The 17561-nt window shown below is 43.6% G+C and overlaps 1 protein-coding gene across 13 annotated transcripts in view; it reads right to left on the bottom strand.

Annotated features, from left to right (window-relative positions):
- Positions 1 to 17561, bottom strand: part of Phf20 (PHD finger protein 20) — a 106354-nt gene that overhangs the window by 30327 nt on the left and 58466 nt on the right. For 6 of the 13 annotated variants that reach the window (NM_001107795.1, XM_087652325.1, XM_087652335.1 and 3 more), the window contains 5 exons: positions 13636 to 13715; positions 10274 to 10661; positions 5401 to 5514; positions 4408 to 4596; positions 2572 to 2751 (listed from right to left, as the gene is read on the bottom strand). In NM_001107795.1, coding sequence (NP_001101265.1) covers positions 2572 to 2751; positions 4408 to 4596; positions 5401 to 5514; positions 10274 to 10661; positions 13636 to 13715 — 951 coding nt within the window. Of the gene's footprint in view, positions 1 to 2571; positions 2752 to 4407; positions 4597 to 5400; positions 5515 to 10273; positions 10662 to 13635; positions 13716 to 14920; positions 15592 to 17561 lie in introns of those variants that run through there. The other 7 variants (XM_087652329.1, XM_087652331.1, XM_087652328.1 and 4 more) reach the window with 3 other exon arrangements.

Below are 17561 nucleotides of genomic sequence, written 5' to 3'. Positions count from 1 at the left end.
AGGGTGCTAATTCAGTGGTTCACCCTTCCTTGGCTTGTACAAAGGCCTGGGTTTAATCTAGCACTATCCAGGGAAGAGGGATAGCTGGGTGTATAGCTCAGTAGCAGAGTATGCACTCAGTAGGAGTGATCTGTGGTTCAGTCCTCAGCATTAAAAAAAAAATATTACACACATATGTACTTACACATGCATATACATGTATGTCTATGCTCAGGAAAAATACCTTGTGGTCCAACAAGATGGTTTGGTGGGTAAAGGTACTTGCTGTGTACACCTGGCAATATGCTTTTGATTCCCAAAACACAGATAAAAGGTAGAAGGAGAGAAGTGACTCACAAGGTTGTCCCCTGACCTTTATGCATCTGGTCCCAGTGAACATTTCCTGGCTCTCACCCAGAAGATAAATTTCTGCATACACACAGACCAAGAGAGAGCACTGAACATCTACTCCACAAGATGGCAGTGCTGCCCCTGCTGCCTGGGCTGGGCTTTAGGAGGCCCTGCTGCCAGCCGTGTATAAACTTGATGTGTTGTTCCCAACAGCTGCAGAGGAGTCTCTCATAGACCTCTCCGGCCATGACTCCATCTAGGGTTAGAAACCCTAACGAAGGCTGTGGCTGTGCTGGAGAGCAGTCACTACCCAGTGACTGAGCAGCCCCTGCCCCCTGCGGCTGTTTTGCTGACAACCCAGCCCATTTCCTACTCACTTACGTAAGGGTTTCTGGCTCACGTGTCTTTAGCAGCCTTCTTCCCAGCAAGCTTTCCCTATCAACTGTATTCCCACAAAGCCCTTGTTTCGAAACAAATTCCAGAAATACTATTTTGCTTGAAGGACAACATATCTCTCCCTTTTACCTACAGAATTCCAAAGGCGACCTCCTTCCATACATTCTGATTACCTACTGCATGTTGCCCCTTGTTGGAGTGACACACTACTGTGACAAGTGCCTGGGAAGAGGTGGGCCTGCTCCTTGCTGTACCAAATCCCTCAAGGCAGCACTCTGCCCTCTTGTCATTGTGTCCTTAGCAGTCAGCAGTTAGTTCATCAGCAGCTAGGAGGGCACAGTTGGGGGAGGGGAGGCAGGATTTGGGAGCAAACTAACAATCCATAATTTTGACTAGGTTGCTTCTTTGTCTACTGTGAAGTTAGATTAACTTGAAAAGTCAAGAACTCCACAGATTCCTTAAAGCAAATGTCTCGGACTAAGAAGAACTTCCCTGCTCAGCCTTAACCTACTTTAGGAAGCCTGCAACTAAGTCAGAAACCACATATCTGATCGTCCCATGGACCACACAGTGCTCTGCCCCCACCTTCCAAGGCCCTTCTTCCAACCTCCACTAAACACTAGGACCATGACTCTCTGTAAACTGAACAGCTAGAGCTCTTTTGGCACACAGGAAGGGCTCAGAGTGAGTCCTGAGTTCAGTTCCTCCACAGTAGGTACACATGGCTTAACCAATAAGGGTTTCTGGACTCCACATTTTGATTTATCCAATCTGTTGGACAGTAAAATGATTATACATCTGTGGCTCTGGTCAAGAAAACATAACAAGGAATGAAAGATTATGCCTACAATGCCAGTACATACAGACTGAGATAGAAAATTTATTAAACAAACAAAACAACAAAACTGTCTGAAACAAAAACATTAAAACAAAACAAAACAAAAGCTAAGTTTGAAGAATAGGACTTTTCTAGGCATTACGCTAAACAGACCTAGTTAACTTACAGTGCAACACTTATTAGATTCTAAAACTCCAGTGACAAGGACCTTTCTGTTCACTTTATAACAGATAACCAGCCACCAAGACTGTAGGTTACAGCTACCAGGCAAGGCTCCAGTATGTTCTTTGTTCCATGTTCCAAGCAGAATACTCACAAATAAGATGGTTAAAATAGAGCCTAGAGCTTGCATATACTATCTCCTGATTCAATGAACAGATAGATGGGCGACTGTTAGAACAACTATAAAATTCTACAAAGTCAGGAGAAATCTTTTAGAAACAAGAGAAACAAAACAGGTTATTTCTTTGAAGTGATCAATAAAATTGGTAGCTCCCTAGCCAAAATAGCAAAAGGGATTATAAAACAAAATCAGAAATGAATGGAGTATAGCACTAATCTTAGCACTGCGAAAGCAGAGGCAGGCAGTGCTCTGTGAGTTCAGAGCTATTCTGATCTACAGTGAGTTCCAAGACATCCAGAGCAACCATCATATTTAGAGTCTGTCTCTGTCATTCTCTTACACAGACACACACAGACACAGACACAGACACACACACACAGACACAGACACACACACACACACACACACACACACACACACACACGTACACACAGAAAACTGAATCAAGGATTCTGTTTTCTTTTGCTTGACAGAGCCTCACTGTGATACCCTTGAAATGAGGCTGGCCTCAAACTTATTGTGATGTTTCTACTTCTGCCTCTCTAATTTGGAGAGTACAGTTGTGGAACCCTTTAAATATTAAGGCAGAAAAAAATTATTGAAAAAGTACTTAAAAATGTTCAAAGTAAAGCATAAAGCATGACTAAGGCAACTCTGCACACACCTTCAGCAGCGGAATCTTCCTGCACCTCGGCAGGCGGAGACACCGGTTCTGTTTTCATCGTGTTCTCTCCCATTGACTTGCAGTTCAACTCCAAGTCTGCAGCCCCCAGGCCATCCCCGATGGGGTGGCAAGTTAATGCAGAAGACACCTGGCCAGCTTCCAATGGAGACTCCAACTGACCTAGAGGAAGGAAGAAATAAAGAATGTTTGGGAAACAAGTATGTACACAATCAGGAAGTCAAGAGTTCCAAAATAGACTAGAAAGCCAGAGACACCTTAGAGGATAACATGTAAGAACACATTTCAGTGGGCTGGGAGGAAGGATGGCTCAGATGTCAACTGTGTGCCACCCTTGCAGAAGACTCAAATGCACGTCCCAGGTTCAAAAACTACCAGTAACTGCAAATCCAGGGCACCTGACTCCCTCTGCAGACATTGGAACAGACACATACAGACACATTAAAAAGGCTGAATGAACAAAAGAAAGAGTCACAGAGAAGGCAGGCAGGCAGGCAGGCAAAAGAAAAAAGAACCAAGATTGGTTCTTTAATCCCAGCACTTGAAAGGCAGAGGTGGGCGGATCCCCGTGGATCACCTGATCTATACATAGTGAGTCCCAGGTGAACTGGAGTTACAAAGTGAAACCTTGCCTCAAAACAAACAAATTTACTAACAAACAAACCACCAAAAACCAAACATTTTTTAAAAGACAGACAGCAATATGCTTTTAAGCAAGAGAACCTGAAGTTAAACCTCAGTGCCCTCGCAGCAGAGAAGAGAGTCCCACAAGTTATCTTCTGGTCATACATACCATGGCACATGTGCATGCACATACATGCATACATGCATGCATACATGCATACATACATACATACATACATACATACATACATGCACAAAAATAAAGATAAATAAAATGGTACTTTTTTAAAGAAAGAAAAGGCCTTCCACCTATACAGCCAGGGCTATAAGCTCCTCAAAGAACTGGATTAAAGTGAAAGGTCAGCAAATGTGCAGATGGAGGGAGGCAGCATCAAGAAGGCAGAGAGTGAATCGGGGCTCCCCACACCGTGTGCCTCCTGCCTAGCATGCAGCACAGAATAGTAAGCAAAAACAACCACGAAGGCATCCGCAGCATCGGGAAGAACAGGAATGCGTCAGGCACTGCAGCAGCACCTTCAGCAGTTGGATGTCAAGACACTCTAAGGTGGGGCTGGAGAAATGGTTCTGTAGTTACGAGCTCATCCATGCTGCCGCTATAGAGGACCTGAGTTCAGCTCCCAGCACTCACACTGGACAGCTCACAGCCACCTATTAACGTCTGCTCCAGGTGATCTGAAAACCTCTTCTGGACTGCAAGTACCAGCATGCACACATGCATACACGTATATTTTTACAAGTTATTGTTGGATTCAGCTTTAGTTAGTGTGGATGGGTTGGTGGTTTGCAGCCTTGGCTGGACTGGAAACCATAAGATATGCCTGCATCTCTGGTACTGAGATTAAAGGTGTGTGCAATGATGCCCAGCTGTGTACTAAATGCATGCAGGGTCTGAAGAGACCATGACCGATCTTAGAACAGGAGTTACAGGTGCTTGTGAGTCACCTAATTTGGGTACTAGGAACAGAAACCGGTTCTTCTGAAAGAGCAGCAAGTGCCACTAAGCTACCTCTTCAGCCCTATACATAAAGTATGTGAAATATATATAACAGCACACCTAACACACACTCGCCTTCAATCCAATCTAACACAGAAGCCAATGCAGAAGAATCTAGATTGGCTCATAGTAGACTGTCAGTAGGCTGGCCAAGAATCCCAAAACAAACACTGACTTACCTTCAGCAGATTCCTTGGCACTGGGTGACTTGTCCTGTAGAGGGTTCGTATCAACCGTATGAACCAGATCAGGTACAATCAGGTCGGGATCTAGGGTCTCACGGGTCCCATTAGTGGACAGCCTGGAGGACCGTCTTCTGGATAAGTCTTTGTCACTGTTTTCAGAGCGTTTTTTTGACTGTTCCTGGGCTGTAAACCATTAACAGAGTTAATGAGATCAACAGGAAGAAGGATTTCTGCTACAATGGCCTTGAGCTGGTCACTTCTAAAGGGATTTCCTATAGAGACTTGTGGGATTTCTGACTCCTCTCCTTTCCTAGCTTACAGTAAAAGCGAAGCCTCTGCTAGGAAGGAATTTTACATTAAAAATTCGTAGTCTGGGCTAGGAGAGCTTACAGTCAAATGTCAAGAGTTCACAGACTGAGAAGACATGCTGAGGCATGTGGCAATCTTGACCATAGCTCTATTTTGGAGTTTCCAACATGAAAGACTGTGTGCTGACTTCCAAAGTCAACCATCACTTGTGAGAACCTTATTTAAAAGCCATCACAAATCCTTTTTGAGGTCAACATGCTTGTTTTCTACTCAAAAACTACTATTTCTAATGTTCCCTCTGCTTTTTCAGAAAGGGTCTCTATGTAGACCTGGCTGTCCTTAAACTCAGAGAGGTCAGCCTCCTTCTTCCTCCCTAGTGCTAGGGTTTGAAGGTGTGTGCCACCATGCCTGGCTTAAGTTTTTCTCACCACATAAAATCCACCCTTAGTACAGTAGGCCATACATTTCTGAAGGAATCCAAATCTAATATACTTTAATGAAGTAGATACGCTATCACTGAACCCACCACAAATACTGTCCCGTTGCTTCCAGCAAAAACTGCTGACTCACACACATTCCACTCACATTAGCTCACATATTCAAAGACAGTCATTAGTGCTCTTAAGAAAAAGGGACAGACAGACACAAAAGCCACATATACATAAACTGGGGACTCACATGAATTTTTGTCAAGTCGGGGGCGCTTTAATGGGGTATCACTTCGTTTTGATATTTTCCGTCTTCTCAATTCCAATGTTATTGGTTGCAAAGTTTGAGAATTTGAATCCACAGCTGTAATATATACAAAGCACAAAAAAATATATATAATGTCTTTGTGCCTAATTGTGCATCTTTCTACAAATAAAAATGCATGTGTACATGTACTTTGTATACAAAGAGAAAGAGAGGACATCCTCATAGAGATCAGATACATCACTAAACCCTGAACAGCAACAGTCATCCTTAAAGTAAAAGACAAGACAATGGAATGAGTGAGAAACTGCTTCCTTGGGAAGGTGGGGGCACTCTGTAGACTGACTTCCTGGATCTTTCTGTGGCCTTGTCTAGGACCCACAGCCTCTAAACCTTCTCTTTAAAATACCACACTTCCAACACAACCTCTTAAAAACATGTGTGGGCAATATAAAAGTCTCTTGACAGGGGACAGGAGAAGGACAGTGTCTTCTTGTTAAGTTGCCCAGAGTAGCCTGGGATTTGTAATCCTCCTGCTTCAGTTTCTGGAGTAGATAAGATTGCAGACATGCACTGCTGAACATGCTCTTGTAGTCTTGCTTTATTTGGAGAAGAAAAAAAATGAAGTGTAGTAAAAAGCCCAAACTGGTCTCAAAATATATATATATATATAAATTTACTTATTTATTTATTGAGGGATGATTTTAAACTCCTGGTCCTTCTGCGTATAGTTCCTGAGTGCTGGGGTTACAGACAGTTATTACCAAGTAAGATTCCTGAAGTCTTGGGGAGGGGAACTAGAAAGGAACAGGATCTCACATATAGTCTAGGTGGCCTGTAACTCTCTAACTATGTAGCCAAAAATGACCCCCGACCTCTCAAGTGCTGGTATTACAGGCTTGTACCACCATACCTGACTCCTTCAGGCATTTTGAGCACCAAATCTTTTTAAAACCTGCTGACCAGCCCAGAAAAAGAATTAAAATTGAACAACCCTGACCTAATCAGTACTTAGAAAATTCACCACGCAGGCTCATTCTTAAAATGTATCATGCATTAGGGCTTGGTTCCTGTTTTCAGTGTCTATGTGCTAAGTCAGCTGTCACTGGTTCTAGGTGGTTTGTTTTGTTTTGTTTTGTTTAGAAGATCTAAATGAAAGGCATCGCAAGTCTCAGGTACTGCTGTGGACCACCCACTCAGCAGGTGCTACGACCCTGCACAGTGCTTCACTCTCGACTTTTAGCCTAAAGTTTCAGACGCTCTCCTCAAATCTGAAAGATGGAAATCCAAAGAGACAGAAGAAAGGTTAAGGAGCCCAGTAGAAAGACAGGACTCAGGGATGTGAGAAGGGCAAAAGAAGAGAGAAGAGGGCTGGAACGGGAAACAGAGGACAGGAAATAAACCAAAGGAAAGAGAAGAGGTCCACCGTGTCAGGCGGAAGGAGAGACAGAGCGGAGCTCTGAAGAGACTTGCTGCATTCAACCTTCCCGACACGTCAACATTATTCTGTTCCGAGGGGCAGGAACTTGGGTCACACATATTCTAAATTAAACATAAACAAACAATCTGCTCAGATTCTGTACATAGCTCAGATTCTGATCCCAATCAGATCTGTGCAATTTAGGAGCTAGCTCAGGGCTCCCCGGGGTCAATGACCCATCCTTCTTGGTTTCCTAAGGGCGCCTGAACTCTGTATGCAGCATCATACAAGCCTTCTTTTCCTTGTACTATATATAGAGAACCTGTGTAGTTCCCTAACTCTCCCCAGATCCCCACACGGTGCTGACAGGAGGCAGGAAAGCACAGCTCAGCCTGGCCTTGATGCCCAAGACCAGTTAACAGGAAACTTCCCTCTCTATTGAATGCATCTATCTGGTACGAAATCACATCCTTACAAAAGCAATAAATGAACGCAGGAAGGTGTGAAGCTGCGGGTGGATGGCTCCATGGAAGAGTCTGTCACCTGGAAAACAGATACCTCAGTCCACACTCCGAAGGCTCCAGGCTACAGCAGGAAAAGCTAAATTGAGCTGCAGACAAGTCTGACTTCTACCAGTTCACGTTTTCCATCTTTTTTCTTCCTGCACAACTGCCTTTTTCCAACTTTCAAAAGAATGCCTGCTCTAGATATAGAGTGGTCATAATGCATTAGTCTGGTGCAAACAAACTCTGGGTTCAATTACAGCAGGAGAACCTGCCTCACACTCACTCCCGACTGAACATGGTACACTACCGGGATGTTTAAAGCCTCAGACTGGCCCAATTCTTTCTCCATTTTTTTTTTTGTCTGGAAGACACAGGGTATTTTCTCATTTCCCCTCAGCATACTGTACAGCTAGTACCACTCTCAATGCAGAGCAGTTCATCAGGGGTCATGCAGGCCTTGGGTATTAATGTTTAATTCTTTCTCACAAACCAATCAAGACAGCAACGATGACCTCCCGACCTCCTTCCCTTCCTACTGCCCTTCCTTTCTTTTTTTTAGACAGCAACTAAATTGAAGGATAACACTGCCCGACAGAAATGCAATGAAAGCATCGATGTAAGCCACATGTAACTAAATTTTTAAGCAATCATATTAAGAAATTTTAAAAAATAAAATAAAGTTTAAGAATATATTTTATTTAAACCAATCCATTTAAAAATATTTCAACATGTAGTCAATTTAAAGAATATAGGCTAGGAGAGAGCTGTGGGTGGCTCAGCGGCAGGCACAGACAGCACTTGCTTATCATACAGAAGGACCTGGGTTTGACTAGCACTGCCAATTAACAAAAGAAAAACAAAAGAGGAGAGACGGGTATGGTGGTACAGACCTTTAATTCTAAATTCTAACACTTGAGGTAAAAGTAGGAGGATCCTTAAGTTCGAGGCCAGATTGGTCTACAGAGTGACAGAGTGAGTTCTAGGACAGCAAGAACTACACAGAGAAACCCTGTATTAAAAAACCAAGGGGGGTTTGAGGGTCTTTTACTTTATTTGTGTATGTGTGTGCCTGTGAAATACATGTTTTCTTGTGCGTGTGCATTGTGTATGTGTGTGTGTGTGTGTGTGTGTGTGAGAGAGAGAGAGAGAGAGAGAGAGAGAGAGAGAGAGAGAGAGATGTTTTCCTGTGCATGAGTGTATGTGGATGATTGAATGCAAATGCCTACATATCACAGACCAGCTGTCACAGTCAAATGACAATTCAGGCTGCAGTTCCTTGCCTTATACCTTAAGGCAGAGTATCTTGTCATCCATGTTGTATATGGCAAGATGGCTGGCCCACAAGCTTCCGGAAGAATCTTCCAGAATGGGTAATCTAGGATTGCAGACAGGTACTATATTATCTGGCCCTTATGTGGGTTCTGGATAGCCAAAAATCAGGTTATAAGGAATGTACAAAAAGCTCTTTACCTGGTCTTTTCTGTTGTTTTGTTTGTTTATTTGTTTAGCGGGGAAGCACATATCTCATCTGAAGACAAAGCAGACTATTATCTGGTTTCCTATAAAATTAGAGCTCAGCTTTAAGATACTCATGAGGACTACTACATTCACTTGTCTGAATAATGTAACAACACAAACTTTCCCACTAGGGATCAATGAATTAGATCTTATTCTAGTTTTCACAAAATATATTCTATATATCAAATTCTACATTTAAAATTATCTACTGAAACTGTTTAAACTTGCATAAAAAAAAAAAAAGATTGTGAGCTAGAGAAGTGCTAACTGGTAAAGTGTTTGCTTACCCTGTGCAAGGTTATGAGCTCAGCTCCCAATTAACAACAACAACAAACAAATTACAGCCGCTGCTTGAAACTGGAAGAGGCTCATAGTTTAGAATGTCCATGCAGGGACACCACAGTGCTCTCAGCTATAGGTAGCTCCGTCTGCTGGGGCATGGGTGCTCCTCAAGCTACCCAATCATCTCAAGTGCACGCTCAGCTTACCAAGAAACCAAACATGCTTTACTCTTGGTTATTCTAGAGGAACTGCAAACTTACACTTTCTTTTTGGCTTTTGAGGCAATGTTTCATTCTAGTACTGGCTGACCTGGCATTCACTCTGTAGCCCAGGCTAGCCTTGAATTCATTGTGATCTCCTACCTCAGAGTTTTAGACTTCCCTGAAATAATTGGATATTATCTCCTACAGCTACACTGTACCCTTAACTCTTACCAGTTTAATTAACCAAATTATCTTTTTTATTTAGACTGAAATTTCAGTTTCAATAAACACCTTTTAAAAGCTCAATGCCTTTTTGAGACGGCATTATGAAGGCCGGGCTAGTCTTGAACTAATGTTCCTCCTGGTTCTGCTTCCCAAGCGTTAGTGTCACAGGTGTGAGCTGCAATACCCACTAAAGCTCATAATTTGCCTTTGCCTCCCTAGCTCTAAGCTTTGTTTTGTTTTACTCTGCCTCCCTCAAAGGCTTAATGTTTACATGTGTGTGTTTCGGTGCTAAGGCCTGAACCCAGGGCCTTACACAGGATCAGCGTGTGCCCTACCATGCTGTACCTGTCGTACCTGTGCCCTCAGCTTCCTGTCTTCTCCTCTCCTGTTTCATGTCTGCCCATTAGCATGTTATCTCCTCAGACTGAGGGCCTGTGAGCAGGCTCCAGAAGGCCTTAGCTCCCTCAGCTCTTCCACGGAGGCTTCATGTTTCCACCCCAGCTCAGTTCAGTCATGGCCACACTCCCCAACACATCGACCTGGACACACACCTCACTGAAATTCAGCTCCACAGGCACGGCTTGTTTTCAGGTCACAAACCAGTCACAAACACGAAGGACTCAAGTACAGAAGGAGTAAAGAACCACAGAGGCCACAGAAGAACACGGCCATCACGCACTGCAGAGCCCGCTTGGGAGACTCACCAGTAGGAGTTATGGAAGGGGGTCTGCCTCGTTTTCTTTTTGGCTCCTTCAGGGTCTCTTGTGGACTCTTCACAAGGTCTTTCTCGGGCTTCTTGTCCACCTGGGCATCCCCAGAATACTCCCGCTCGTTCTCAGAAATGTTTTCCTTATCTTCCTTCTCGTTCTTGGGAAGGCTTTTCTCTGACACTCTGCCCTTTTCTGGGCAGGTCAGCTTTCCCTCTTTGTCGGGCGGTTTGGGCCGCTTTTCTGTCTTTAAGGCTTTTTCCACTTGGTTTTTCTTCACATTGACCGTGGCTTTTCTCTGTTCTTTAAACTTCTCTCGTTTCTCAGGAGACGATGAAAGACTTTTGTGATCTGTTTCTTTAGGCCTAGCATTACCCACAATATTCTAAAATGAGCAAAATAGCGATGAAACACTTTGTGATTACTTGCAAATACACAATCAGGAGGTTGCTTGCACACTTACGGAGACAACGAAGACACTAAGAGGACATAGGCCAGGTCACATGATGCACAGTACCAGGAGAGTACCTGAGCTCTGAGAACCAACTCTGCATTTAAATACAACCGCCACTCTCAATCCCTGTGCAACTCTGCAGTCTCCCTTACTAGGATGAGCCACATGAGACTAGTTAGGGATGCCAACTAGAAGGACCTGTGACTGGAAGCAGCATCTCTAACAACTATTTTAACCTTATCCAGGGATTTGCAGAGATACAGTGTACACTGATGCCCAGTTTTATACAGAAGAAAACCAAACTAGTAACCGGAAGCTTAACAGAAACACTGTTCAGAATGCCCAAGCCAGACCAACAGTCTCAGCTTCCTCCCCTAGCAACAGCTGTGGTACTCACTCCAGTCAGCCACCTATTGGGTTCCTGAGCTGTGGGTGTTTTCTCCATTGAAAAGCAGTATGGCTTCTAATCTGTTACTAAATTGACTTTAAAATTCATCCTGAAATCTTGTGTCCTAGTGTAACTGTCTCCTAATAAAGCCAATTTTGAAAGTTAGAATTTCTAAGACTACAATTAAGTTTATTTATAAATGACTTCTCCAAAATTCCCAGAGAACAGGGCTCTACCCACAGTATGCTCCTGTGAGATCCTGCACATACACCTAAGCCCACTGATTTTCCTGGAAGCAGGAAAGGAAGGTTTAACTGTTCAGCAGTCAAAGCAAAATTTGTCCCACAGGGAAAACAGTGAGTTTTTTTTAAACTCCCAATATTATTCTAAAAAGGTCAAGACAAATGGGCAGTTGCATTCCCTTCTGGATGGGGGTGATGTCAGTTCAGATCAAAAGACTTGAAAGTTTCTACTTCTGACCTAAAATCGACTCCCAGAAATGGAGTTTGCTTATAGAATAATCAGACGTCACAGCCTGGTTTGCACTTGGAAGCCAGCCCCATGAAGTACAGGCGAACTACAGAACAGTGCTGAGCTACGGAAAGCTGTAACCTCAGGAGAGAGGTTACATTGTTAAGACAAAAGAACATGCTATACACAGTAGCATGCACTTGACTCCAATTTTGGGAATAACACACACACAAGTTTAACAAACAACAAAAAAACAGTAAGACAGACACAAAGTGGCAAACACAAACAAGCAGGAACCCTTTGTCTGAAGGGGGCTGTTTTGCTTTCTTTCTGCTTATTTTCCAAATCTTCTAAAAGAAGCAATCATTCTTTTTATAAGCTCAGAAAATTAAATGTAACTCAAGTGTAGATCACCAAACCTTTAGAGTAACATGGTTCTAGGGTCAAAGTTGGCCTGTTCCAATACGGTATGAAAAACTCTTAGACAGTCATCTCGAGTCAAAAGACTATGCCCTCCTGGCAGGTCAAGATGTGTGTGCATGTGTATGCTTATGCGCATGTGCATCTGAGTACTGTCATTCTGTCTTGGTGGTCTTCTGGGAATGAGGTAAGATGGGACACTCAGAGGCAGCTGGGAACCGGGAAGGGAATTAATTGCCCATAAATCTTCCTTTGGTAAGCTCCCAACCCCAGGCCCATATTCAATTTACTGAGTAAACAGTTAAACTTGATGGGGTTCATGGCTCACACCTATAGTCCCAGCACTTGAGAGGTGAAGCAGGAGATCACTATGAGTTAGAGACTAGCCTAAACCAGAGTGAGACTCTGTCTAAAAATATACTTTATTTTAAAAGTTGGAGTTTTGCTATCTGAGGAGTCTTGGGACCTGCCAGATTTACCAATTTCATCTACTTCATATTTCAGTTCTTTCATGGGTATCAACTCATTTCACAAAAGTTAACAAAAACTTCACTTTTGAAAACAGCTCACAGAGGGGTTGGGGATTTAGCTCAGTGGTAGAGCGCTTGCCTAGCAAGCACAAGGCCCTGGTTTCGGTCCCCAGCTCCGAAAAAAAGAAAAAAGAAAAGAAAAGAAAAGAAACAGCTCACAGGTGAAGTTTCTCAGGTGCGCAGGACACAGGTAAAGAGAAAAGAAAGCATCAGTCATCTTGGCAAAGTTTTACTGTTTTCTCAATGTTTTCTAGAGAAAAGCCAGTAAAAGCAAAAACATTCCTGAGGCTCCTGGAAAGTTCTCCTGCCCTGATGTTTCTACAGAACCTGGTATAATCTGCACCAAGTAAAGCACTTGAAAAGACCCAACAGTCAGAGTACCCCAATCTGGTCAACTTCCTCCCTAAGGGGGGACCACTAAGGGAAGATGTCTCAGAACTAAAACTTCTGACCACCCTGCTTGAGCTGAACCATTAGTAACTACCAGAATTTAAAAGAGCCCAAAAGACACTCAGTACACAGACTTTGTTGGATTAAAATATGAGGAGGCAAGAGACTAAAGGAGGAAATCATAAAGAAAGTATTTCAGAGGACTCAGAGCTGGGGCCATGTTTCCAGGAACAGAACTTGGGCTTATGCTCAGGCAGGGTGAATGGGTCATCAGGACACTGGACTGCAAAATAAGCACAGGTAAGCTCACAGACAGACAAGCTGTAAGCCCCAAGCCAGGGTCCTGAGTCAGTCAAAACACAGGCAGACAAGGAGAGAATGCTCTAGTTCTCAACGAGCCCCTTGTGTTGGGTGAAGGTGCAGGAAGAAGGGAAAAGGGACAGCATTCAAGACACTTGAGAAGAAATAAGAAAAACAGAAATCAAACAATGGGGCTATACTCAGCATTTTGAAAGAAGAGAATCTGTGAAAGGGGAATGGACAAAGAAACACAGGTATTTACAACTTCTGAGAACTTTCTGGTGAGACTGTCAGAAGGAGGAAATAAAGACTTGTCGTCAGAAGCACATGTAATGTCTTTATTGGAGAAACAAAGTACAATGTTAGCATAGTTCAGAACACAAAAGCACAAAACCACATTTCTCACCTGATCTTTGGAAAAAGCTTTGACATGAATATGTTTGACAGTTTGAACTACTCCATCATAAAATTTCACAGTGTAAGTACCTAAAATTCAAGAAGATATCATGATTTTAACTTGCTGTTTCATGAAAGCAGCAACTTTTACAGAATATACACAAAGGTGCTCCAAACGTAATAAATGTACCTGTGGTTTTTTAAAAGTTTAAGAATCACATTGAGGGCAGATTCAGCACAGTGATAAAGGACTTTTAGCATGCACAAGACCCCAAGTTCAATGCCTAGCACACACACAAAGGCAAATTTAGCTCCCTTCATTTATTGGTCAAGACTGGTTTGCTTTTTATCTATAGAATTCAGAATTCACTTTTAAAAATTCTATTCTGTTTCATTAAAGAATGAAACATGTGCACTGAATTTGAGCAAAACAAAAACTGTAAAAAAAAATAAGAACTGAGAAAAATGCAGACTAGCTCCTTAGTGCGTGATATTTACAATTTTTTCTGTCTTGAAGGGCAGTTATGTTTTTTAAAGAGGTTTGTGAACCTCAAAATATGAGAACCTATCTTGGCCAAAAGGGTAAATGTTGTCTGGCAGTTGTTCAATAGGAATCCTGTGGAAAAAAAATCAAAGCTAGAAACCTGTATAAGCAGCAGAGTGTGCTTGGATTTCTTGGTGCTGAAGACCAGCCTGGAACATGCTAAAGCCATCTCTACCACTGAGCTGCACCCCAGCCCCTCAAATCTTACCTTCCCAAAGGAGAGAAATAGCCAACTACATAAATCCTCACCGGCTGCATCAAAACCAAAGTTTTTTAATTTGTACATCTTAGAACTAACCCATGGCCTGCCTCCCCCGTTTGTCTTGGGGATTTAAAGTAAGAAACAATCACTCTTGGCCAGTGGCCTGCCAATAGATCATTAGTGGTGCACACAGTTCAGGTAAAACCCCTAAGAGGCACAAGAAAAAGACAGTAATAGGGGATAAAGCACTCCCTGCCACCTCTCTGCTTCCCCCTAAGGAATAGGACCCAGCTATGCTGTCAAGCTAAACCCGTATCCTGGGCTCAATTTTTCTGCTTCAGCCCCCCACAAACCACCATGCCTGTTCTTACCTCTTCACTGCACATTCCCTTCCTACCCCACTCTCCTCCAGTCCTCAACAGGGCCTGGTCACTAGGTAAAGTCCAAACACCTGCGTCTGTACTCAAAGCTCAATCTAATCAGCACTCACTTATTTTCCAAGCCTACCTCTCCATCAAATGCTCACCAGCTCAGAGACTCACTACTTACCACTGAGGCACCGGTAACTTTTCCATTTGTCTTTCTGTTGCTGTTGTTTTTGAGATTCTGTGGTTGAAGATAGCAGTGAGGCTGGCTCTTGGCAATTCACAAAGTGTTTGTTTTGGAGACAGGGTCTCATCATGTAACTCAAGCCAGCCTGCTACAGGCTGTAGCAAGGGTTGACTTGATCTCCGAGCTACCATCCAACCTCAACCTCTTGAGTGTGGGGACCACAAGCATAGACCACCACACCCATCTCCACACTGTAACAGAAGTATCTTTCTACCTAGTGAGCCTCAGGCAGCCAGCTCACACGACTGAGACCAAGTAACAGTTCAGTAAAAGCTTCCTGTTTCCCAGAGAGAGGCCAGTTCCCCCTGCTCTGACCTTTTGAAATTCTCATGTGCCACCTGCAGAAACTCACACTTAGATCTCTTAGGAGAAAGGCTCATGAGTCAACGTCTTCCTCACACAGCACACAGTACACAAAAGCCAGACTCAAAGTGGTCACACCAGCAGCATCAGCAACTCTTGAGAAATGAAGTTTACTACCACGCCCTGGAGACTCGGAATGAGGAGGGCTGGGTGCGTGTGTGTGTGTTTTAACACGTCCTCCAGGTGGTTCTGATGACACAAACCTGAGACCCACCACTGAAGACTGCTGGCAGCTACTTATGCACATTTACTCCTGGCAATTACAAACCAGTGTCCTCACCACACAAGGAAACTGCTAGGAACCTATCAGAACACACAGATAGGCTTGGTCAACTTAAACAGCAGCAGTTAGCTTCAGGCTTCCACACCACTGGCTCAGCAATGACTTGTCTGAAGGGTCATGAAAGCAAATGTCTAAGCTCCAGTCTTTCCCTGCCTACTCTGTAAGGGTAACATCTGCCAGAAGAGCAACAGTAGGCCCTGCTCCCGAGTGCTAAGCAGACACTTCGTTTCTCTTCCTGAGTCCTGTGTGTGCAGCGTCTGAGAGGCCAGAAGAGGGCATTAGAGCTCCTGAAACTGGAGTTACAGATAATTGTGAGCCACCATGTAGGAGCTGGGAATCAAACCTGGGACCTGAGGAAGAATAGCCAGTGCCTTAACCACTGAGCAATCTCTCTTCTTCAACTCTGTTTTTGGGTTGTTTTTTCTTTGTTTGCTTGTTTGTTGGTTTTTGGGGGGTTTTTTAGTGTTTTTCTTGTGTAGGGGTAGGTGACGTTTTTTCTTTGTTTTTTGTTGTTTGAGATGGGGTCATACTCTGTAGCCCAAGCTGGCCTTGAATTTACCAGACAGGTTAAGCTGACCTCAAATTCATTGTGATTCTCTTGCCTCAGTCTCACCAACGTTGGGATTGTGGACAAGCAATGACACAACATTCAGGTCTTGAAGACTTCTCATGGGCTAGGGGATGGATCAGCTAAGGACCCCAGTACTCATGTAGAAAAGACCAACCATAGCAGCCTATAATGCCAGCACCTAGGAGGCAGAGACAGGAAGATCCTTGGCACTCCCTGGCCAGCTGCTGTAGTCAAGTCAGCAATTTCTAGGTTCAGTAAGAAGAATTATCTCGAGAAATAAGGTGGTGCGCAAGGAGGTGGGGTGGGGGAGGGAGTATGTACACACACATATACCAAACAGACAAGTAATAAAGATGACTCAAGCACCGGGGCACAGTGCGGCATCCCTGGCTTCCCAGGGGTAAAAAGCGAGGGACAACAACACCAAGACCAAGTTCTCCTTTGAGTCGGCTTAGGTTTATGTGTGGTGTTTGTTTGTCTGCATGCACATCAGTGCACCAGATAGTGTGTATCAGATGTCCACAGAGACCAGAAGAGGCCATTGGATACCCTAAAACTTCAAGCAGTTGTGAACCACTATGAAGATATTGGCAATCAAACCAGTATCCAGGTCTCATGGAAAAGCAGCCAGTCCTCTTAAGTGCTGAGCCATCTCTCCAGCCCTCTCCTTCAATCTTAAATACTTAAATACTGGGTGGTAAACCACCCAGGACTATACCATTAAAGAAAATTCAGTTACATTAAAAAGAAAAGAGTCATCAGACACAATGACATGTACCTACACTTGGGAGGCTGAACAGGAGGATTGCCTTGCGTTCTAGATAGGTCAGGGATACACTGTAAGAAACTGACTGTGAGAGTGACAGGAAGAAGGCGGGACTGCTAGTTTTAGAGATAGTTTCAAGCTCTAAGAGTAGTAGATGAACAGACCACCATTTTCAGCTGTTTGGGGTTCATTCTGAAGTTAACTTCCTGATGGCAGAACCAGGGAGTTAGGAATAATGCCTCATGTCTGTAATCGTAGCACTCAGTAGGCTGTCAAGTCCAGCCTGGTATATTGTGTAAGAATGTGTCTCAAAAAAACAAAACAAAAAGAGTTAGAATTAAAACCTACACCTGCCTGCTGACCTCCGACCAGTTCTTTACCTATTGCCCATTGCACAAGTCTTGATGCCTAAGTCCAAACCACAGACCCAGAACACCAGCTGGCCAAACTCTGGCCAAAGATTTGGAGACTCCATTGCTAAACAGCAAATCCTGATCCTCCCAACACGCAAAGGCCTATAAGCCAACCCCCGTTGCTCACATTAAACACAGCCTAAGGAATACATCTGAGGGAAGACGCATACCAACAGCCTAGC

The sequence above is a fragment of the Rattus norvegicus genome, chromosome 3 (genome assembly GCF_021556685.1).
Source record: "Rattus norvegicus strain SHRSP/BbbUtx chromosome 3, alternate assembly SHRSP_T2T, whole genome shotgun sequence".
In the NCBI taxonomy this organism is placed as follows: Eukaryota; Metazoa; Chordata; class Mammalia; order Rodentia; family Muridae; genus Rattus; species Rattus norvegicus.
Note: the sequence above shows the minus strand (reverse complement) of the source record. Positions and strands in the feature narration are given on the sequence as shown.